Source organism: Enhydra lutris, unplaced genomic scaffold (genome assembly GCF_002288905.1).
Source record: "Enhydra lutris kenyoni isolate GAN:26980312 unplaced genomic scaffold, ASM228890v2 scaffoldscaffold8, whole genome shotgun sequence".
In the NCBI taxonomy this organism is placed as follows: Eukaryota; Metazoa; Chordata; class Mammalia; order Carnivora; family Mustelidae; genus Enhydra; species Enhydra lutris.
Genome location: NW_019154092.1, coordinates 44,819,581 through 44,844,438, shown reverse-complemented (window position 1 = coordinate 44,844,438; position 24,858 = coordinate 44,819,581). Strand labels below are relative to the sequence as shown.

At 35.0% G+C, this 24,858-nt stretch overlaps 1 protein-coding gene across 1 annotated transcript in view; it reads right to left on the bottom strand.

Annotated features, from left to right (window-relative positions):
* Positions 1–24,858, bottom strand: part of LOC111142604 (DCC netrin 1 receptor) — a 739,964-nt gene that overhangs the window by 588,819 nt on the left and 126,287 nt on the right. The window contains exon 2 of the mRNA XM_022495904.1: positions 12,353–12,637. Within this exon, the coding sequence (XP_022351612.1) occupies positions 12,353–12,637 (285 nt within the window). The remainder of the gene's footprint in view (positions 1–12,352; positions 12,638–24,858) is intronic.

The following is a 24,858-nucleotide window of genomic DNA, read 5'->3' as shown; positions in this document are numbered from 1 at the left end:
TTAAACTACACACGTTTCATATGCTTTTATGTATGTGCTATATGTTTTAAAATAAAAAGGGGAAGGAAATGCCAGGGCAGACTTGAGAAAACGTATTTGGCAATAGCTTTCAAATTGAACCAGCAAAAATGGATAGTTTTCCCTCTGTCAATTTTTTTTTTTAATTAAAAACCAAAAAAAAAAAAAAAAAGCAGACCTCCTTCATATGATGTTCACAGAAGTGAATGCAAAAAAAATCATACAACAGTTTTTCTAAATTGATTACAACCAGTCAGATTTGCTTAGACTAAGAGTCAGTTTAGCTACTTCCTTTTGTGGGGTGGGGAACATCAGCAGGCTTCTCCATCTGACCTGATTTCATCGTCATCCTGGTGGCAAAAAAGCTAATCTCAGAGAGCAAGAGGGTATAGTATGTAACTAGAGGGAAAAGAGTCCTTACAGGGATACTGATCTCTGACATATACAGATTTCATTTCAAGTGTAAAATCACCTTATGGCAACATGTTACCATTGCATATGCTGTCTGGCCTGCCTGCCTTCCTTCATTCCTTCCACCCTTTCTAAGTTTTTAAATGGAAAATTTGGCCTGTTTACCTTCATCTGTTGTCTGAGTTGGAGAGGATTAATCTATAATCATTAGGAAAATGAATCATGATATAGACTGTGGATCTCACAACTGTTTGGTTACAGAAACATGTGTACTCTTAAAAACTATCAAGGACCCCAAAGAATTTTTGTTTCTGTAGGTTATAGCCATAAATATTTACCATACTAAAAGTCAAAATTGAGAGACTTTTAAAAATATTTATTGAAATTTTATTTACAATTTACCATAATATATGTATTTTTTAAACTAATATAAAAATATTAGAAGACAGGTACTACTTCATATTTTTATATTTTTTTAAATTTGGTTTTAAATAATTTCTACACCCAAAATGGGGCTTGATCTTATAACTCCAGGATCAAGAATCACATGTTCTACTGACTGAGCCAGCCAAGCACCCTGAGTTTTGTGAATTTTTTAATGAGTAGCTTAATTGAGAATAACTAGGCTGTTGTGTTACTTTCTGCATTCACTTTGTTCTGATATGTTGATTTGTTTGTGTTATATGAAAATAATCTGATGTCAAACAAATAAATAGTTGGGAAAGGAAGGTGTATTTTAATAGCCTTTTCAAATAATTGTAAACTTTATCCTTTAACACTACACCAATAAATAGTTCCTTGAAAGTTAATTGCAATGTGGAATCTGACCCCATATTGATAAACATTTTCCAGTGTTATATAAAAATCTGTTGCCTTATCTTGTATTTTGTATAGATCTTTTTACCCATTCGTGATACTGACCCATCAATCTACCATCCTTTGGGATGGCACAGGGAATTAGACAGATCTTCCTAATGTTGACGTATTTCATTATACAGTATCAAAATATCCCATTTGTTACTATCATCACCAATCCCATCAGAAAGGCATTTTAATGTTGTGATGCTGTCAAGCTCCTAGTGGCAGATACACGTTTTCCAAATTTCAATTTTAACTTAAAAGCCTGAATTTCATCCTTGGTGGCAGATACTATTTTCCTTAAACTGACTGGCTCACTTTGTTCATTTTTCAGAAAATGTCTAACTAATACCCATGTCTGAATAGCTCTGGTTTTTCTGTTGATTGCCCTTTCAAGTAAAAATGGAGTTCCATTAAAAAAAAAAAAAAAAAAAAAAGCTAATTAAGTTTGAAACTCAGATAAACACAAAAATAAAAAACTAATATACTTAGACATTCTTTATATATATATATATATATATATATATATATCCTCTTTTGATACTTAGAATACTAAAAAATATATGAACTTAAGGATTGAGAATTAATAAAGTTAATAATTTTTACTGCTTCATGAAAGGTATTCTGAGTCAACATGGCAAAACAATACAAAAAATTGTATTATCATTAAAATAGGTTTGACTCTACGGATCTCTTAAAAGCATTTTGAGAAACACTAAGAGTCCCCAGACCAATCTTTGAGAACTGATGTAGATAGTTCAAACAAAGTAGCCTATCTCCTGAGACATTCAAGAAGCCCATTTCCTTTCAAAAAGGGAATAGTTTTGCATCCTTGAAGTAGTAACTGATTAAGTAGAGGTGCCTGGGTGGCTCAGTCAGTTAAGTGTCTGACTTTTGGTCTCAGATGATGTTTGATATCAGGGTCATGAGTTCAAGCCCTGTGTTGGGCTCCATGCCAGGCATGGAGCCTACTTAAAAAAAAAAAAAAAAAAAAAAGGTGGATGTCATTCTTCCTCTTTCTTCTTCTTCTTAGTATTGCTATCGTTATTGTTATTATTACTTTCATTTGTGAAGACAGTGAAAAACTTACATATTTACAGTCATTGTCTTTCAGCAATAGATTATTAAAAGTCAAGCAGTATTTTGGATCATATAACCTGACACATTTACCGACATTTCACATATTTAGAAATAGTAAGTCAACTGTCTTCAGGGCCTAATTACCCAAAAGCTCATGGAAAAGGCACACTGTAAAAGAAGAGAGAGAGAGTATTTTCCATTTTAGGGCATTTAAAAAAAAAAAAGTTTCTATTAGATGTTACATTGGCCATATTAACTGAGTCTGTGAGGCCAACGAGAAGCTAAATTTGACTCTTCATTCCCAGGTTTTCCCATACATGTCAAGACCACATGATTTTGTCTTACCTCATCATAGATAACCAGACTCACTACATATATTATCCAACATTGGGCACAATTTAGAGTGAAAGGTAACTCTCTTTATAATTATTCTAGGACACTAGATCTGCCTGACCCTATTCCCTGCATAGTGGAACATAAGCTCACCCAGTAATGACCATGACTTTCTTTTCATGGGGCCATTTTCTTCCATTACTGTTGATGAATCTCAACTCTGAACTTACACGGATAAAAATAAAGAATAACTGAGGAAGAGAGAAAATTAATTATAGACTACTGGCATCTGTGTCAGAAAAAAAAAAGAAAGACCAGTTTTCACAACTTAATAACTATCTTCCTCAAAATAACCAGTACTTGCTTTTACGTTCTATGCTTTCTGAATGCAAAACCTTTTTTTTTTTCTCATTGTATATTCTTTGGTTACCTTTATTAATTGACTGCCTCAATGGAATATCAAACACTTTTCCAATTGGAAATGAAAGGACACTGCAGGCCACAGTGAGGTATTCTCTTTGATTTCTTCCCATTCTTAAGATTTACAAATTAATTTAACTTTCACAGAGTGAGTTTCCTGTCTGCATCCTCAATTTCAAGCTAACTGACTGTTCACCTGCTGGCTCCTTAGCCATCCCCCATCTAGTTCTGTTTCAGGAAATTCAGCAGGTACCCTGTGTCTTCAAACACAAGCAGGTGTAATATGTGCTCTGAGTGAAAAATTCCATCAAACTCCTTCTAACTCTGTGTTTAGAGTGTCTTTTATTAAAAACCAACCTAATCCAGACTGATCACAGGAATCAAAATTTATTTAATCAAAAAGGAAAAAAAAACTCCATCTGGCTGAAAGCCAAGGAGCTTTGAACAGAGAAGAGAACCATTTCTCAGGAGCTAGTAGTCATCACTCCATGATTCTATTACTTCCCTTCCTCATTTACACCAATTCAGTACTAAAAATGACATTCCCTCTCTGTAAATATTCCTACATCTGCTCATATTTCCTCCTTCTTTCTCCATGTACACACACATATTGCTATTTGTAGATAGAGTTTGGAAGATGAAAGCGGAGTGTCTATTCTTGTCATTGGCATATGGTTATATCCCTTCTGTCTCACAGGCAAATTTTGAGTCTATCAGTTTCATTTTGTAGCAGAGTTGAAGGAAATGGTTTTTCATTTATAGTACAATTTCTTTTTTGTAATTTTACAGCTGACAGCAGAGTCCCAGAAAACAAATGCTATCATTATGATGTGTCTAAGTTAGTTTAGGGAACCCAGAAATCTTCATAATTTATATAAATGCATAAAGTGGCATTTAAAATTTTCTAGAAAAGTAATTGACTATTTATTCTATAATTTTTAAGATTTTTTTTATTTTTTAAGAATTTTTAAGGTCCTTTTTTAAAAAAAGATTTTATTTATTTGAGAGAGAGACAGAGATAGCAAGAGAGTGCACAAGCAAGGAGGAAAGGGTGAAGGAGGCTCCCCGCTGAGCAGGTGCAAGGCTCAATCCCAGAATCTTAGGATCATGATTGAAGCCAAAGACAGACACGTAACCCACTAAGCCACCTGGAACCCGCTACTCTAACTCTTAGTTTTGTTAAATATATATATATGTTGGGGTTATTTCCTATCTGGCCAACGTTGAAAAAATAAAGGTATGCCCATAACTCATGACTAAATATGTCTTTTTTATGCTCTGGGAATAAACTGGTATCAAGAAAGACCAGAGAAGGAAGCTCTACCAGTCCCTTCATTGATTTTTGTGACTTTTACACTCATAGGATATAGGTCTGGCTTCCACACATGCTCAGGAAAACCTCTTGTTTGTGAGTCAGGGCAAACTGCTGGACCCTTCAGTCACCCACCCTGGAGCTATTAAGTGTCATATTCCTACTAAATGCACAGCTGACCATATATCAACCCTAAAAGACTCTTGGGAAAAGAAAGACTCTTTTTTCAAGGAATCTTCATTCTTTCTTATAGAGGACAATCCCAAGTGCACTGTTTTTGCTTTTGACCTTATATTAAGTAACAACATATTAGAGAAGGGAGTTAAGAGGAGATCATATGAACAATATTTAATATTCAAGGTCAAGAATAATAGAAAAACTAGAGGAACTGGTGAGGGAGAGTTCACTAGTGATATTAGAATGACAGGCATAGCAAAAAAAAAATGTAATAGATCACCCAGTATTTCAAATACTTTAAACTTGGAATCCTGGACTAGACTGATGTCTCCAAAGTGTCACTGAGAGATGAAGACTTTTTTGTTGTCATTATTAACAAATTCAAGAATCAAAAAGATACTACCTACTGCAAGTCAGCTTAGGCTTACTAACATATAAACTTTGTGCATCTGAATGGAATTTCATCAACTCCATATGAAACACTGATTATCTCTACTGTCTCGCATTGGTTAAAAGACCTTAAAAGACTTACAATAACTAATTCTAATGTAGTCTGGCTGTCCATTGGTTTCCATGCTCTCCCCAGCCCTGGTTCCCAAAGAGGGCAAGCTAAAGCTATCATAGTTGGGGGTTGGGTGGTAGAGCACATCATGATATGGAACTTGGTCATTTCACTACATGGCCAGTTGTACACAATAAAAAGTATCCTATTTTCTTTTGGTGTGTTTTTTCTGACAGTATAAACCAGCTTGAAACCATTGTTTTTAAAAATTAATTTTAAAGCAGGATGATCTCATATTTTATGAGCTTCATTTTGATACCTAATGATTGTATATTAGCATGGTATCATAGTTCTTTTTTTTTTTTTAAGATTTATTTATTTGAGAGAGAGAGAGGAGAGAGCAAGTAGAGGGATGGGCAGAGAGAGAGGAAGGGAGAGGAAGCCTCAAGCAGATTCCCTGTCGAGTGTGGAGCCTGATGTGGGGCTCAATCTCAGGACCCTGAGATCATGATCGAAACTGAAATCAAGCTCAGTTGTTCAAGTGACTGAGGGATCCAGGCACCCCCAATATTAATTAATTAATCAGTTAATTAATTAATTAATTAATTAATTTGAGAGAGCTGGGTGGGGAGGTAGAGAGAGAGGCAGACAGAGAATTTTTTTTTTCATAGCGAGAATCTTAATCAGGTTCCAAACCCAGTAGAGCTCAATCTCACGACCATGAGATCATGACCTGAGCTCAACTGACTGAACGACACAGGTGCCCCTAGTTTTTAATAACTAGAGTTTGTCTAGCAAACTTGGACTCTTAAGCACTGTGATTATAAAAGTGCAGTTGGAGATGAATGTGGAATAAAATAATAAATGAGAGCCCTGGTAGTGAGAAAATTTGGAAAGCCTGTTCTAGGCCAACCTCTTCTCTTAACAAATAAGGAAACTAAGGATTTTAGAAGATTTGGTGAATTGGTAATCGCTAATAAAGATAAAATACAGAAGTCTTATTTATCTTCTAACCCTTATTTCTAAGCCAGTGTCTTTTGCAAAATTTTGTCTAACAAACAAAATGATGTTGATGTAAACTTTAGGGTAAAAATCATGTAGCAATGCACTACTAGAGAAGAAATAGGTGAGTATACTCTGCCTTTTAATAGATACGAAAAGCAAAAGCAGAAATACAGTATTGTGGGTAAATAGCATAAGATATATATAAGTACCACTAGACAATAAACACTTAGATATCCAGAATCAAAATCAGCTAATTTACTCTTAGATAAATAATCTTGACATGAGAATCAAATTATTTAAGACTGGAACTTCTAAAATATGAAAGTAATTATAATAGTTACTAAGGACTTAGCAATTTCAGAAATTGTATTTGGCCTGTTAAGTTAAAACCTCATAACTACCCTAAGAAATATGTGACATTACTCTATACATTTTGCAAAATAAATAAAGATTTAGATTAAGTAACCTGCCCTAAATTGCACCACTAGTACGTGGTACGACTGAGATTTATACTTAGTCTGGTATCATATTCCATGTTTATAGCAACTTATTATAATAATAGCTCAATAGAGCAATATTATCTCAATATGAAATGGAGTGTGGTCGTCCATATACTGACTCCTCCATGCAGTCTGAATTAAGTCTAATATATTTAGGAAACATGGACTTCACTTGGTTCAAATATAATATAGTCTTATATTTCATTCTTTTGTATGTACATGTAAGAGAGAAGCAGAGGAAACCATTTTATCCAACTTAGATCTATGAAAGGTTAACAGTGTTCTGTTTATAGCCTGGCATAAGAAATAGTTTTACTCAAAACTATGGAAAAATCCTTTAGTACAGTGAAAAACATTAAGGATGATACAAAAATATCAGTAATACATTAATCTGATTTGCTCGTCACTTTCTTACTTCTGTTTTTCTACGTGTATGTTTAGATCATGCTATATCTTATTTAAAACTTTCAAGGATTCCCAGCCATCAATAAGGTGAATAAAATCAAGCGTAACTTCCTAGACATGGGATACAAGATTCTCCATAAAACAGGTCCAACTTCTCGCTCCAGATTTATCATCTGCTATCATTCTACAAATGGTTACCTCCTGAATATCTGGCAAAGGAATCATCTCTACAAGGAGTCTGGAAATTTTCCACCTAGAACTGACTTATTGCTTGTCTGTGCTGATTTGGAACTAGATGTTTACCTGAATTTACCATTCCCTGCCTTATGTTATTCATATGGCTACATAAGTGAATTGTCTGGCTCAATGGTTAATTTCAAAACAAAGAATGTGTCTTCTTTGTTTTTTCCTACAAACTATTATTCTGCAAAAATTATAAACCAAACAAAATGTAATTGATTTTATAATATAAATAATATTTAGTCAAACTAAATTGTTTCATGTACCCATCAGTAATAAATTCTTGGTCATGGACACAATTCTGAAACTGTTTGCTTTAAAACTAAATAAAATAATTTTCCTTTAAATAATATAAATTTTGAAATGTTTCTGTTAAAATGCCTTTCAATAAAAATAAATATAGAGAAAAATCATTCAAAATATACCTTTAGTCCAATTGATTCCATTAAAAGCCAATGCTTCTAAATTATACAGATATTTAGAGTTCAGGTCTATCCAGGACCCAGAGTCATTTAATTGCAGTTAAACGAATGCACAATAGATTGAATTACCAATTGATCAATTCAATTAGGCCATTAAGAAAACTGAAATAAGAGTTTCAGTGGATGGGCCAGTTATTTTAGTCAACCTAGTGCCCAAAGCAGATTTATAATTCAGCAATTCAATCTACTGCTTGGCACTCAGATATCACGAGAACTGAATAAAGCGAACCTGACAATCCCAGGGGCCCCACAATACCTCATACATTCCCCATCACGTGCAACAAAATACTTCAAACCATCTCGACCTTACTTAGTGTTGTATTACCATTATTTCCCCCAAAAAAACCCTGTGCGACAATTTAATACTAACTTACTCTGTTAAAAACATACAATTCCTAATAAGCAAGAATTCAATTTCTGTCTTAAAACATCAATCAAATTAAATTACTGATTTCCCTACCTTTGCATGAAAGAATTATGCATTTAATCTGGAAAATATAAAATGTTATGAGGAAATCTTAAGCAAGTATGACATTTAAAAGTTTGTAATTAATTTTGAACACAGTAGCACCACTATTCCACACCCAATCTCAGAGAAATATGCCACTGCCTTACTTTTACTGAGCCTGGTTTCCACCCTCTCCCTCATATGCCTTATGTGATGTGTTTCCAAGACTTATCCTTAATGAAGATCCCTCATCTTCATTTCTGAATCCTGTCTGATACCACCATGGGTCAGTTCTCTCCAGGTTAATGCCACACATTCTACCTTATCTCCCTCCCTTCAGTTTATTTTCCTTACATCCAGTTCGTCCCCTCCAACACTTCCTGTGCCCTATGACCTTGTTAAAAAGACTAAGTGCATATTGGGTATCTACCTAAAGATACAAATGTAGTGATCCAAAAGGGCACGTGCACCTGAGTGTTTATAGCAGCAATGTCCACGATAGCCAAACTATGGAAAAACCTATATGTCCATCAACAAGTGAATGGATAAAGATTATATATAATATCTTATATATATATATTTATATTTATATATACATATATATTTATATATGTATTAAATATAGATATGTATTAAATATATATTAAATATATATGTATTTATATATTATATATATCAATTATATATTATATATTATAATATATATTAAATATATATGTATTAAATATATATGTATATATACATATATATATATAAAAATATATATTATATATAGTATTCCATTATATATAATGGAATACTATGTAACCATCAAAAAAACCCCAAATCTTGCTATTTGCCACAATGTGGATAGAACTAGAGTGTATTATGCTAAGTGTAATAAGTCTATCAAAGAAAGACAATTATATGATTGTTAGACAATTATATGATCTCTCTGATATGAGGAATTTGAGAGGCAGGGTGGGGGTTTGTGGGGGGAAGGGAAGGAAAAATGAAACAAGATGGGACCGGGGAGGTACATAAACCATAAGAAACTCTTAATCTCAGAAACAAACTGGGGGCGGGGGGGGGGGGGGGGAGAATGGGAGGAAGGGATAGGGTGGTGAGCTGATGGACATTGAGGAGTGTATGTGCTATGGTGAGTGCTGTGAATTGTGTAAGACTGATGATTCACAGATCTGTACCCCTGAAACACATAATACATTATATGTTAATTAAAAAATAAATTAAAAAAAAAACTAAGTGCAGGTCCCCTGAAAAGCTATGATGTCTCCTTTCTCTATGCTGTGCTGATGCTGCTCTTCTGACCTGGGGTACACTTCCTTGCCTTTCAAAACTGGTACCTGGCATTTCTACGTGAGGGGATGCCACTACATTTCTTCATTCACAGCATAGTCCACTTTCTTTGTCTGTTGGGGTTTTTTTGTTTGTTTGGTTGGTTGGCTGGTTGGTTTTTTTAAGATTTTATTTTTTTATTTGAGAGACAATAAGAAATAAGCACAAGCAGGGGGAGCAGTAAGCAAAGGGAGAGGGAGAAGCAGGCTCCCTACTGAGCAGGGAGCCTGATACAGGGCTCAATCCCAGAACTCTGGCATCATGACCTGAGTTGAAGGCAGACGCTTAACCTACGAGCCACCCACATGCCCCATGTTTTCCCCACTACGTTACTGCTGTTTTAGGGCACAGTCTCTCAAGTTTGGATTCCTAAGAACCAGCATGATGGCAGGTATATTAAATTCACTCAAAAGTTTGTTGAATGATGTATTCATTTATTTAGTAAATAAACTGAAATTGCTAACTGAATAGCACCATTTCAAAACAACTACTTGATTCTTAAAATCTGAATTTAATGGATCTCAGTTACTTGGTGATATCAAGCACTTAATTTATAAATGGGGCAACTTTTACTTTACATAAACTTTAATAAGAACATCAAATTATATATTAATTAGTACTAGATAACTCTCTACACACATTAGCATTTATGTTTCAAACTAATACAAAAACAGATATCTTCAATCAAGATAGTACTTAAACGACCATGAAGAAGAATATATATTTTTTAAAGAATGGTGACTATTCAGATACCACTTTAATACTTATAAATTTGATGGTTTCCTATTTTAACTAATTCCATCTTATGTGATTAAATAGGCATTAGAATAGAGAGATCTCTCTATGTAATTTATTACTTCCTCATATTGGTACTTATAGAAAACAGATATCGATTCAGAAAGGATTAGCAAGATTTTAAAAATGAGAAAATCATAAATGGCAATTAAAAGAAACTGGAATTGACCATCCATCCATCCATCCATCCACTCATTCTCTCACTCAATTTTGTACCTGTGGATTTGTGTATTTGAACTCTAAAACAACTTGTAAACTCAGTGATAAATTGGACAAACATATGCTCCTTCAGTAGATACTTTACATGATCAGTAGCAGAGAAAACAAACTTAACCAAGTGTGACAATAATGTGTGTGTGTATTTATTACCTCACCTCATAAGTTCTTTTTAAAGTTTATATTTGAATTTGTAGAACTTCAAGAAAATTTCTCATTAGCTGTAATAACTTCAAAAAATTTTCCATTTCCATTCAGATAAAAAAATACCCATACACTTCCAAAGTACCCTGACATATCCTTGATTTTATCCAAATTAATATTATGAAATTTGGCTTTAAATAAACTCTCCACAAATTATAATGCAAATGTGTCTTACAAGGTGAATAAATGTAAATGGTATTTTGGTGGTTATGTCTCTGTGTCTTTCAAAACTTTCTATTTCAGATTTAATATTTAATTAGTCCAACTTTATTCCTTAATACCTCTGGAAAACACACCTTTCAGTCATAGTAAGATAGGCTAACATAGTCTTGCCAATTTGCTGGTGGCTTTCCTAGGCTTCCCATCTGATTGACTTAGATGCATTATTAAGGACATATGAATATAAATATTTAAAATTTTTGTGTATCTAATGGATGCCTAAATAAATGCACGCATGTGTTGGAAATAAATGCTACATTTGCATCTGTCACTGCCTAGTGGATGGAAGGAAACAGCGGTGCTGATGATTATTGACACATTTAAGTCAGTAACCCTGTAACTGATGGAGGAGAGAGTATACAAAAGAATTAAAAGAGGATTCAAAATGTCTTTATCAAAGTACCTGGAAATGTTCAAACTGCCAGTTTACTTTTGAAGAGACTTAGGAATGTTACCCTCTACCTAGCTGAAGGACTTGTGAGAACTATACGCAGCATGTAGAGACAAAAGCCAACATCAATGCTTTGATAGGGGGTCTGTCCCAACTACTCAAGTGCGTGTCTTCTTTGTGATTCTCACAAATAAGTCTTTATAAACCCTCCAAGTGCAACTAAATGAGAAAGTAGATATTACATAGAAGATCGTAGCAGTTATTGCAAGAGAGGAGTTGTTAGAAAATCTCCGGTCTAACCTCTGGTCATTTAGGAGAGGAAAAGGAGGCCAGAGTCTTAGATTTGCCAGAAGAGAAAGGAAGATTAAGATAGAAGAAAACAACTTTCCTTATCATAGTATCAGTCCCAACATATTGTAATGATTTACATGCCCATGTTCACCCAGAACTCTAAAAAACCAGGCTCTGTGTCAGTCTTAATCATTGCTACATCCCTGTACATAGCACCGTGTTTCTCAAAAATAAGTATATGAATTGGTGAGGAAATGAATGTTCAGTATTAACCTGGGGAACATTCTTAACCTTGCAGAGCCTCACTGTCATCCTTTGAAAATGGGGATAATATTCACGGCTTCTTAGAATGTTATCAGGGGAAAATAAAGTAATACATTAATGATGCTTGGCAGTGAGCTTTACACAAAGAAGCGCTCATTGTGTATTAATGGAATGAGTGAATGCATCCATGAATAAAGCCAGATATAAAGAAAATATATATTTCTCGGGAAACTTCAGCTACAAGACTGGGAAGAATATAGAAAGCTTTTGGCTTACCCTCATCTAATGTCTCATTTGGATAGAAACAAACAAACAAACAAACAAACAAATGTAAAGCAAAACCCCAGAATTTAAAGCCAATTACAAAGCATTTGTTAAAGGGAACATTGTTGTTCAAACGACTCCAAAGAATATAATTCATAAGAAAATAAAAAGCACAGCCATACCTGACAGAATTCTGACTTCGGCTTCATTTCCTGTTCTTGAGCTGGCTGGATTCCGAGCTAAGCATCGATAGATTCCAATGTCCCCTGGTTGAAGTCGGCTGATCTGCAAGGCTCCAGAGGGCAAGACTACCACTCGGGAGTCTCCTGGGATAGGAATCAGGTCTTGTTGGTTTTTTTGCCAGTGTATTGTTGGCATAGGTTCCCCGATGACTTCACACTTGAGTAGCACTGTGTCTCCCATGAAAGCTGTGACAGATTCTGTCTGGGATAGGAACCTCAGTGGTCCTAGGGGAAAAAGAGAGAAGGAAGGATAAATCCATTAGAAAAGGCATAATAATCATCAATAAAAATAATCACATTGGTATTCTTTATAGAAAATTGTATTTGAGGGGAGCCTGGGTGGCTCACGGGTTAAGACTCTGCCTTCAGCTCAGGTCATGAACTCAGGGTCCTGGGATTGAGCCCCACATCAGGCTCTCTGCTCAGGAGGGAGCCTGCTTCCCCCTCTCTCTCTGCCTGCCTCTCTGCCTACTTGTGATCTCTCTCTCTGTAAAATAAATAAATAAAATCTTTAAGAAAAAAAATTCTATTTGATGTTTTGTCCAATTTTATCTCATTTGCTCTTCATATTTTACCACATTATGTGTCTGACATTACAATAGTTTCTTTGACTAAAAAAATGATAAACGTATTGCCATTGATCTCTAGAAGCTTATTATTTTGTTATTCTTCATTTATAAAACAGCCTTGTAAAATAAACAGAATACACAAGAACATCCTAATTTTACATATAAGGAAAATGAAGTTCAGAGAAATGGAATTCCACACACAAGCTTACACCATCCTGCAAATAAGACCTGGTTTTTTTTTTTTTTTTTTTTTTTTAAGTTGACTCCAAACATAATGTAGGACTTGAACTCATGACCCTGAGATTAAGAGTTACTTGCTCTACTGACTGAGCCAGGCAGGCACCTAGTTCTTTTGAATCCTGGTCCTATGTGCTTCCAAGTACATGCCTTTGGACAAAGGATTATGAAGTTAAGGAGATTCACAAAGGACTGGCCAAATGGCATAGCCTACAGCAATTTCAATAAAGATGGGTGACATTAACCACTAATTATAGTAACAGAGAACACTCTTGTTTGGGTTGACTGCTTCAGGTATTTGCCAGTTATAGTTGTGGTTTAGATTAGCTTGTGTTTCCAGCCTGGCTGGGTGATCTACTCTGTAAGATTCCTTTGGTAACTTTTTTCATTTCTTTGGGCTATAATATGTGATAAGAGCTAACTCAACTCATACAACCACTGTGATGTTCATGTACAGTAACATATGAAAAAGATGCATTCATATGGATGATTAAGCAAATGTAGGAAAAAGAAAAATAAAAAAAGAAATGACAAAAAGAAAATAAATTGACCATTACTGAGCATGAGCATAGTGAAAGAGAAGTCTCCTATATCATGATGTTGTACATGAGAAGGGTAAAAAATATTTTGATCTTGCCCTTTTTGTGAACAGATGGATATTTATGACCCTATTGCTTTGACAGTAAAAACTTTTTAAATATAAACATATTTGAATGAATTATGCCATCACTGATAGAACATTAGCGATTTTATTTTCTAGAGTTCATTTAATTAAATAATTTTAAATTCCTTGATTCATGTTTCATTCATTACAGTTATATTCCAATATTTTGATTTTCACTTCAATCTTTTTGGAATTGTTTTCATTGTGTGTTCATTTCATAATAAAATTTAATTCAGTCATCATTTTGGGATTCAAATCAAGTTTTTCTGACCATATTTTATGTTACTGCGATGTTTTTGATTTTATAGATTTGTATTAACTGAGTCAAAATTTCCTAGGCCCAGGATCAAATTTTACCAATAAATTTTCCATCAATATGTAGGTAATAACAAATTCTATTGTACTCAGTTTTAACTACTATTAGTTTTATTTTGGGTCTATTAATTCTCACAAACCTAACTTTCCTTACAATTTGAAAAAAAATTTGGATAAGTCAAAGGGGGAAAGACAGGATGACTTAAATAAAACATCATAATTAAATATGGGAGACAATCAGAAATGCTATAGAGGAGCCTCCTTCTGTAGCTGAAAGTGGGATTTCATTATCTCTTTCAGGGATTAGACTATTTGAACCACCAGATAATTGAATCTATGAAATAGGAAATTATATCAATATCACATATAGAACAGGTAGAAGATATCAAAGATGGTTTGCCACTCATTATACCTACATTCACATTAACAGACTTGCAGACCTATAAATGCAATATTAAGGCTGTTCTTAAGTAAGAATGATTAATTCTAGACCATGCAGAACCACTCATACTTGTGCAAATATTAATTTATCAATTGAAATTTATCCCAAACACAAGGTACTAAAATTATTCATCTGGATCCCCAGTTAAGGCTTTAGAATCTGGATTCCTGGATTTGTCTGTCTCCATGCTACAAATGTATCAACAGGGGGTACCAGCCACATGCATAATTCTATTCTTATTTTGTATCCAGAATTATTACATAACTATGCTAGATTTACCACTGAGTAAAGACCAAAAGGAATCTGCTAACTTGTGTCCTGGCTCATTGTTCAAAGTCCAGTTTCTACACTCTTTGTAGTGTCACGTCTAGTCTATTCAAAATTTAAGTACATTAATCTACAACTGATTGCTAAAGTATAGATTTAAAGCATGTACTTAAACAGATAATGGCTGTATATATGACACAAGGTAAAACTGCAATGGATAGTCAGCCAGATGTTGCAAATGTTACGTAGGACAACAGATTTTTTCAAATTTTTTTTATTTAATAGTTTTCTTCTTGGCCTCCACTTCTTATATTTTATTTTGTAGTTAAGGAAATATAGTTGGAATAATTTACCTACACATACAAATTAATGTGTTTTATAAAACACAGGAAAAATATTTTGAATAAATTGATGAAGTATCTGGATACTTACATATATTCAGCTATACATTCTTGTATAAGTTATACACAATGGATAAAGTTCTCAATACATACTTTATGTTTAAATGTCTGTGGTGTTCCAAAAACTCGCTTACTAAATTCTAGTTAATAAATATAATAGAATAAAATATTGAATGAAAGGGTGAAAGCATACCTTGGAGATACTGTAGGTTCAGTTCTAGAGCAACTCAATAAGGTAGATATTGTGATAAAGTAAGTCAAATGGACTTTTTGGTTTGCTGGTTCATATAAAAGTCGTGGTTACACTCTATTGTAATCTATTAAATGTGCAATAGCAATACATAGCATACCTTAATTTAAAAGTACTTTATTGCTAAAAAATGCTGGGGGAGGTTTGGGGGGATGGGTTGGCCCAGTGATGAGTATTAAGGAGGGCACATATTGCATGGAGCACTGGGTGTTATATGTAAACAATGAATCTTAGAACACTACATCAAAAACTAATAACATTTAAAAAAAAAAAAAAAAGCTAAGCATCATTTGGGCTTTCAATAGCTTCAAGTCTTTTTTGCCAGTAGAGTCTTGCCTCACTGTTGATGGCTGCTGACTGATCAGGGGGTGGTGGTTGCTGAAGGCTGGGGTGGCTGCGGTAATTTATTAAAGTAAGACAACAATGAGGTTTGTTGCAGTGATTGACTGTTCAATTAGTGAACAATTTCTCTGTAGCATGTGATGCTCTTTGATAGCATTTTACCCAGAGTAGAACCTCTTTCAAAATTGGAGTCAGCCCTGCTGCTGCTTTTTCAACTAAATTTATGTAATATCCCAAATCCTTTATTTTCATTTCAATAATATTTGCAGCACCTTCACTATGAGTAGATTCCACCTCAAAAAAAACCACTGTCCTTGCTCATTGGTGAGAAGTGACTCCTCATCCGTTTGAGTTTTATCACCAGACTGCAACAATTCAGTCATATTTTCAGGCTCCACTTCTAATTCTAGTTCTCTTGTTATTTTCACCACATTCATAATTTACTTCCTCCACTGAAGTCTTCAATCCCTTCGACTCACCCAAAGTGTTGAAATCAACTTCTCCCAAACTCCTGTTAATGTTGGTGCTTTGACCTCCTCCCATGAATCATATATAGGATTAATGACATCTAGAATGGTGAGTCCCTTCCAGAAGGTTTTTAATTGACTGTCCTATTGCATCAGATGGGTCACTATCAATGGCAGCGATAGCCTTACAAAATGTATTTCTTAAATAATAAGATTTGAAAGTCCAAATTATTCCTTGATCCACGGCTTCAGAATGGATGTTGTGCTAGCAGGCATGAAAACATTAATCTTGTTGTGCATCTCCACCAGAGCTCTAGAGATACCAGGTACCTTGTCAAAGAGGAGTAATATTTTGAAATGATTTTTTTTTTCTGAGCAGTATGTCTCAACAGTAAGCTTAAAATATTCAGTAAACCATGTTGTAAACAGATGTGCTGTCATCTAGGCTTTGTTGTTCCATTTATAGAGCAGAGTGGAATTAGCACAATTCTTAAGAGCCTGAGAATCTTCAAAATGGTAAATGAGCCCTGGCTTCAACTTAAAATCACCAGCTACATTAGTCCCTAAGAAGAGAGTCAGCCTGTCGTTTGAAGCTTTGACTTCTCCTCTCTAGCCATGAAAATCTTAGATGACATCTTCTTCCAAGAGAAGGCTATCTTGTCTACATTGAAAATCTGTTGTCTAGTGTAGCCACCTTCATTAACTACCTTAGCTGGACCTGGATAACTTGCTACAGCTTCTACATCACCATTTTCTATTTCTCCTTGCATTTTGGTATAATAGAGGTGGATTCTTTCCTTGAACTTCATTAAACAACGATTGCTATCTCCAACCTTTCCTTCTGCAGCTTCTTTACCCCCTCTCAGCCTTCACATAATTGAAGAGATTTAGGGTATTGCTCTGCGGTAGACTTTGGCTTAAGAGAACGTTATGGCTTGTTTGACCTTCTATCCAGACCACTAAAACTTTCTCCATATCAGCAATAAGGTTGTTTCGCTTTCTTATCATTTCTGTGTTCATGGGAATAGCATTTTTAAATTCCTTCAAGAAGTTTTCCTCCGCACAATCTGGCTGAATCACAATTGATTGTTTGGGGCAAATGCTTAGCTTTTGGGCTGTCTTGGCTTCTGATGTACCTTCCTCCCTAAGCTTAATAATTTCTAGCTTTTGTTTTAATATGAAAGATGAATGACTTTTTCTTTAACTCGAGCACTTAGAGGCCACAGAAAAGTTATTCATTGGTCTAATTTCAATACTGTGTCTTGAGGAAGAGGGAGGCCCAAATAGAGGGAAAAGGATGCAGGAATGGCCTGCTGGTGAAGCAGTCAGAGCGCACAGAACATTTGTAGATTAAGTGTGTCATCTTATATGAGCGGGATTCATGGTGTCTCAAACAATTACGATAGTAACATTGGAATCACTAATCACAGGTGAGCATAACAACTATAATAATAATGAAAAAAGCTTGATCTATTGGAAGAATTAGCAAAACGTGATGCAGAGACACAAAGTGAACAAATGCTGTTGGAAAAATGGGGCCGACAGACGTGTGACACAGGGTTGCTACAAACCTTCAATTTGTAAAAACTGCAATATCTAGGAAGCAAAATAAAGCAAAGTGCAATAAAATGAAGTACAGCTGAATTCAAACTAATACTCAACAGCCAGCTCCTTTATGTAAACTTCAAACGAGCTAGAAGAATCATACACAAGACATAAGATTGTATATTAATATAATTAGACTTAATGGAATTGGCTAATATTCCACATGATTTTTAGTATGCACTCTATGATTATTTCATATTTTAATAAATGAGGTCAGAATGCATCTTATTTAAAATTTAATGATGTAATAATATTTGAAAATTTCAAGTAGTTGACTATTTGACATAGTGAGAAATTATTAACATGATTTGTAGCTTTTTCTTTTTTGTCTCTGCAAAGCAAACCCAACACATCCAAAAGCAATTGTAAGTTTACAAGGCTCTATATGGCTTAAATTAATGTTCCCGATATTGTGCCAAATTTTAGCACTCACATCTCTTGGTGGTGTAACAACCAAGCAACAGTATTAAAAGAAGAAGTTATAGGCTATCACCTTAGTACTAAATTTTCAAGGCATGAGTATGAGCACTTAGTAATGAACATTAAACTCACTGTAACTCGTAAGAATGAAATACAGTATTTTCGGAAGAGCCATTTAATGCTCTAAGGCAATACAAATGATTCCCATGCTTCATTCACAGAGAGATACAACTATAATTTTAACTAGATCCTCATGAAAAATAGCTACCTGATCCAGAAGAGCCTTTTCCTGAAAAACGTTTGACTCAGACACATCTGATCCATTGTCATCATAGCAAAAGTGGTCTTCCTAGCTCTACTCTTTTCTCAGCCTAATATATTCCAAACATAGTAAAAGATCAGTGTTCCTAAATCACCAAGGTTTTTGCTTCACTTAAGAAACTCGAATGTCCCCAGTTTTTTCTAGAATTGTCTTATACCCCAAATGCTGGTACCCAAGAACCTAGTGCAAGGCATTTTCTATGCTCATCTTCTATAACCCTGGCAAATATTTCTTGTATCTATTGAACTGGTCTACTCTCTAAGCCTACTTCCTCTTAATTGTATTTATCGAGTTTTCTCTAAAAAAGAAAATATCTACCTATCAAAACTGTGATTATTCTTAAGTTACAGACTCAAAAAAAATCACCTTTTCTCTAGTTTTGCTTCCCAGAAATTGTTTTTTGCATTTTTTTGCATGTTTACAGCAGTGATAACTTATAGATACTATGACAAAGCTACTTATACCAATAAAATACTGAAAAGTGTTTATATGTTTGCATATGTGGGGTTTTTTTTGGAGGGGGAGAGGGGCATTTTATGTCTCCAGAGTATATCAAATATCTCCTGAAAGAAAAACAAAATACACGGAATTTGCTGAAGTTCTAGGTGACTCTAAATGTTTAAAAAGAGCATTGAGATACCTAAATGTTGGTAACCGCATCTGAGTGTGGCTCTACCCACAAGCTAGCATATTCGGCAGTAGTCTGGGATGGTAAAGGAGACACACGGGTACCAGATAATCTGGGGTCAATTCTAGCCTTCGCCACTTAACCAGCTGGATGACTTCAGGCGAGGTCTCAGTTTTATCATTTGCACTACTGTTAGTTCCTTAATAAATCACCTCACGTAACCCACACGATAGACCTGTAAGTGTCCCTGTCTCCACTTTACAGACGGAACTAGAATAGGAGCAAAATTCCTCCCAATGTTTACAATATGTATGATTGCTTGTTTTTCTTTTTAAGTTTTAGTGCCGAATTATCATATTTCTTAAAATACCTTATTTCCCCAACCCACAGAAATTTCCCCAACCATGGAAATAATGGAAATGTGTCAAAAGGAATTTCTTCTGTAAATCAGTATCCCTGAACTCCTCAACCTCTACGTAGCTGCACAGTGCTGGATGAACTGTTGTTTAACATGTATTCTCAGAGATAAACTTCAGCCTAAAATATGGCACTTTGGAAAATAGCATGCAGACTTACTTTCTTTTTTCTTTTTTTAACAGACTTAATTTTTTGATGCTTTCAGGAGGCTTTTCACTATTACCTTGGAGGAAAGGCTGTTTCCAAGAATGAACTGCAGTCAAGGTTCCTACCTTCACACTTAGTTTGACCCAAGATACTACGGCAGCTTTCAATCTAGCAACACCTGGACTCTTGGTAAGTGTCCCCTACCAGTCAAATTGCAGGTTCACACAAATCTGCACTTCTGTGCATTAACAAAGACCAGCAACTACTAAGGAAGCATGAGTTTGGGAACTATTAAAAGGAGACAACATATTGTTTTGCATTTGGAAAAATCAAGACATGTATGGGAGCTCCATTTTATCTCCTGTCCCAGAAATGATAAACACAGACACTTATAATTCAAATTTTGTAAGTTCCTAACAGTTAGAAAAGTGCCTGGGTTTCAGTATCAGAAATTTTATTGACATTAATTATCCTAATAATAGTTGTATAGGAAGCATTAAGTGCTGTTAGCAAAGGATATACAACCATTATGCAAGTACCATGGAGAAATGGGTCTTACCCTGTTTATTTTGATTTTTGTAAAAGATCCTTCAGTTATTCTTTAGTACTAATTTTCACAGTAAAAGGATTCATAACGGGCCCACTTATATATGTTACTTTGTTAATGTTGCTCAAGGCCTGTTAAACAGCTATAACCACAATTCTTTGCTAAAACATTTACTACCTACCCATGCAAGGAGAAGGGAAGTAAAGTTTAACTCTGTTAAGCTCTTCTCTAACACAGCACTTGAATACCGGGGATTTAAGTGTGCCCAGTGCCATACCGGAATTCTCAGTTCCTCAGAGAGGACTCCCCCAAGCCTAGATAGAACCGATCATCTCTGCATGTCTCCTTCCCAGCACTTACTTCAACTGTAATTAGCGATGGCATTGATTTAACAGCCATCTTTCCAGCTAATACATAAAACTCCACAAAAGCAGGGCCAAGTCTACTGTATTCTGTGCTCAGAAATAGCACAGTGCATGATATATCCTTGTACTTCGAATATTCATTGAATAAAAAGTGTATTATCCATAAGATATTTTGTTTAGGCAAATATCCCAGACTTTAAACATTGGGAAGTCTAGAAAGGACAACAATGGCTAGGGAGGCATAAAGAGAGGGAAACCACATATTTTCTTCAGGGGATGTGAAAAAGCAAAAAGGCTGAGATATACACACACACACACATACATACATACAGGAAATCAAACCACAAAATCTTTCATCTGAAAAATTATTGGGGGGGAGGGGCTATGCCTAGTGCATCCATGAATGTTTTAACCAAGCCTCATAAGTTTAAATTGCTGAGCAGTGATACACATTTTGAATGAAATTTCCCCATCCTTCCTTCCTTCCAAATCACTGTCCCCAGGAACAATGTTATCAGTGGTCCCTGGGCCAGCCCCCACCCAACTGGGACATCCTGAGCAATGGCTATAACCATCAATCAGGTTTCAGCCAATACCTAATTCCTCAGGAGCCAGGCACAACCAAACTGTTCTCTGTCACCGAGGCAGTAGAAATGTTAATAGCAAAAGCAGCAAACATTTTTCATTTAGGCTTTTCTTTTGTGATGCTAAAAAAATGAGGTAAAATATCACCATGGCAATGAATGAAAGCTGCTAAATCTGCAGGGACATCAAAAGTGTTAGGCTCCCAGAATTAAAATAATGAGAACAATAGTCCCTCTGGACCCTTCCACCCATGCATATACACACCACATAGACTAGGAGGACCCAGACAGTCAGAAAGTTTTAATATCTTAGCTGTGCACTTTCATTCATTGAATTCTAAACTACTTTGGCTTTTAAGCAAAAGTAGAAATAAAGCATTTCGCAGCCCAGGTTTATGCCAAGACTCTGCCTCTAGGGAGGCCTCTCATGTACCCACACACCCCTAGACTGGGCCTATTCCTTTTTTAAAATTCTAATCTGAAAATGGCACATTCTTCCGATTTGCCCTCTAGCCTCTCTGGCAGACTATCAGGATCCCCATCTCCTCCAATGGAAGGTCTAATTATTAAGTAATTAAAATTCATTTAATAAAAAGAGACTTATCAATTAGGGGACAGACTTTGGGGTTGGAAACATGCCTCGCTTTTAAATATTCAGCAATGTGGTGATATTCTACACCTGCCAGAGAACTGCTGTAGATGCTTTGTTTGCTCCAAATTAAAGCCTCTAAGCTCTATCCCTTCAAAGCCAGGACATTGTTTGCCTTCGTTTAATTCCTAAATTAGCTGAAGAGAAGAGAATAAAGGTAATCCAAAGAAAAGTTCTCTAGATTTGGTCTTTTTTGGAAGCCAGAAGACCAATAAATGATTCTTAGAATTTGTTATAGCATATTTCTGCCAGTACGTCCCTCTGAGAGCTATCATTTCTCTTCTTTATTTTTTTCCAGATTTTTGTTTTAGCTTCATTTTCATTGGCAAAATTACAGACATCTAGGTAGTTGGCCGAAGAGCCGTTGCTCAAACGTGGCATTGTGAAACAAACCAAGTGAGTATGTCTGGTGGATGCCAGCCTTACTCGCCCAGTGTGTGATCTTATGAGAAACAACCATGTGGGTAATTAGTTGAACCTCAGAAGGCTGTAACAGGGTATGAAATGAAAAGGAAAACAAATAAAGTAAATCGTACAGTTTGTCAGTCCAGCTCTATAAGAATGGCAACACACAATGAACACATCCCCTGGGCAAAAAGTAGTCAAGGAGACATGACACCACTGTTTCTCAGAATCACCTCAGAGGTCTGTCCACTATAAATGCTCTGAAGGACTGCTCCGCTTCCCAGTCCTTGAAAACTGATTAGACATAAGGCTTGGAACCAGGTGGTCACTTGGGGTCACCTCTAATCTATGGGTGCTCAAGACCCAGTTTGAATGCTGATCTATCATAATCTCACCAAGCAGCCTTGCTGGACTCCTGATCTTCAAAACCATGGAGTAGTTCAGAATACTCCAAACTACCCTTCTTAATAACATCAGTAGGGCTCCTGGCAGCCTACATGGTGCCTTTATAAGAATTGGGAAGAGTGATCTTTGATCTTTGAAGGGATGAAGTTTAAAAACGTGCTCCATAAGGTTGGCCAACAATCCAGAGCTGGATTTCAGCTCCACACAATTCTCCTCTACAGACTGTTCTCAGATATGAATTATACTACATACCATCCGCCCTGCTCTTCCTGATTCCATTATCAGCGATCAGACAAGCATGATTCAGCCCCTCCATGTCTTTTGTTAACTTCAACATCAACAGAGGTGGATTCTGGAAGCATTCGTCTAGGTAGCATTAATAGCTTTTCTTTCATTCATCTGAGTTATTATATAATATCTATTTCTCAGCACAAGATTAAATAATGAAGAAAGCTTTACCACCTTTTCCTCAAATGTGCATGCTATTGTCTTCTTGGTTAAAGATCCTTCATAAAATCTAATCAAATTAAATTGAATATCAATGTCATTATTCTATATGAAAGTTAGAATAGAATCTATTTTTACAGAAAGAGCTATACAGCAAACTCTGTTGACTGGAGGGTACTTTTCCTCTTAACTTTACTGTCATACCTTTGATGACTGAAATAGGTCTTTTACCTGTATAGATATATAAAGCCAAATGGGAACTCATATTTATAATGAAGATCAATTAGGAGTTTTTTGTTTAAGATTTTTGTATAATACTGTAATGGGATTTTTAATGGATAAACTTCCAATATAGAAAAGCATTTGTTAGAAATCAAAAACTGAAAATACAGTTGACTCTTGAACAATGCAGGAGTTAAGGTTGCCAATCCCCCCCCATGTAGTCAAAAATCCAACTGTAACACTGACTCCCCAAAAACTTAACTACTAAGAATCTTATCAATAACATAAATAGCTGATTAACAAATATTCTGTATATGTATCATATACTGTAGTCATACAGGAAAGTAAGCTAGAGAAAAGAAAATGTTATTAAGAAAATAATAAGGAAAACAATTTTAGAGTGCTGTAATATATTTATGAAAAAAATCTGCATGTCAGTGGACCTGTGCAATTCAAATCTGTGTTGTTCGAGTCAATTGTATAAACAAAAATGATATAGCACTTTAACCTATTAATGTTGCAAAGATTTCAAAATGATGACTTCTGAAAGTATGAATTGATATACTACCACTGAAAAGTAATTTGGCAATGTTCATCATAACAATTTAATCCAAGAGCTCTGCTTCTAGGAATCTACCCATAAATATATGAAGAGCTAGATATATAAAATGATTCAGTACATCATTGTTTAAAATAGTGAATGATAGAAAATGGGCTAATTCTACAACTGATGATTGCTTATGCAAATTATTGCATCCCCACTGAAAATTATACAATTAATTGTACTAAAAATTATACAACCATGTAAAATTATATTACTATACATTTTTAAAAGTGAGAGAATTATTTTTCTTTTTTCTAAAATAAGCGTATCTTAAATATGCAAGAGGAAATCACTAATGATTCTCATGCTCTATTTAGTGTATTATATTCAATTGCAAACAACTCTTCAAGAACATATTGATTTCATGAAGAGATGTCTCCCTCAACAGGCTTTGACCATAACTTTATTTTCATTCTCTACTCTGCAGATAAAATTCTTATTATAAAACCTGAGATTGGTTTGTAATCAATAATAATGAATAATTTTACAGAATTCAGGCTTAGGCTTTCTATCAAGTTTAAATCTCATTATGCATGGCTAATGAATGATCACAACATTCATGAAAGTCGATTATGAATGTGGCTGATATTTGTTGGGCCTACTTGTAAATCTTACTTAATTCTAAGCAAGCAAATCATCGAAATAACAAAAAAGGAAGCTTTTAAAGTTGTGTGATATTTTGTTTTCTATTATGTCATTGTCGTCATCCTTTCCCTGCTTTGTCT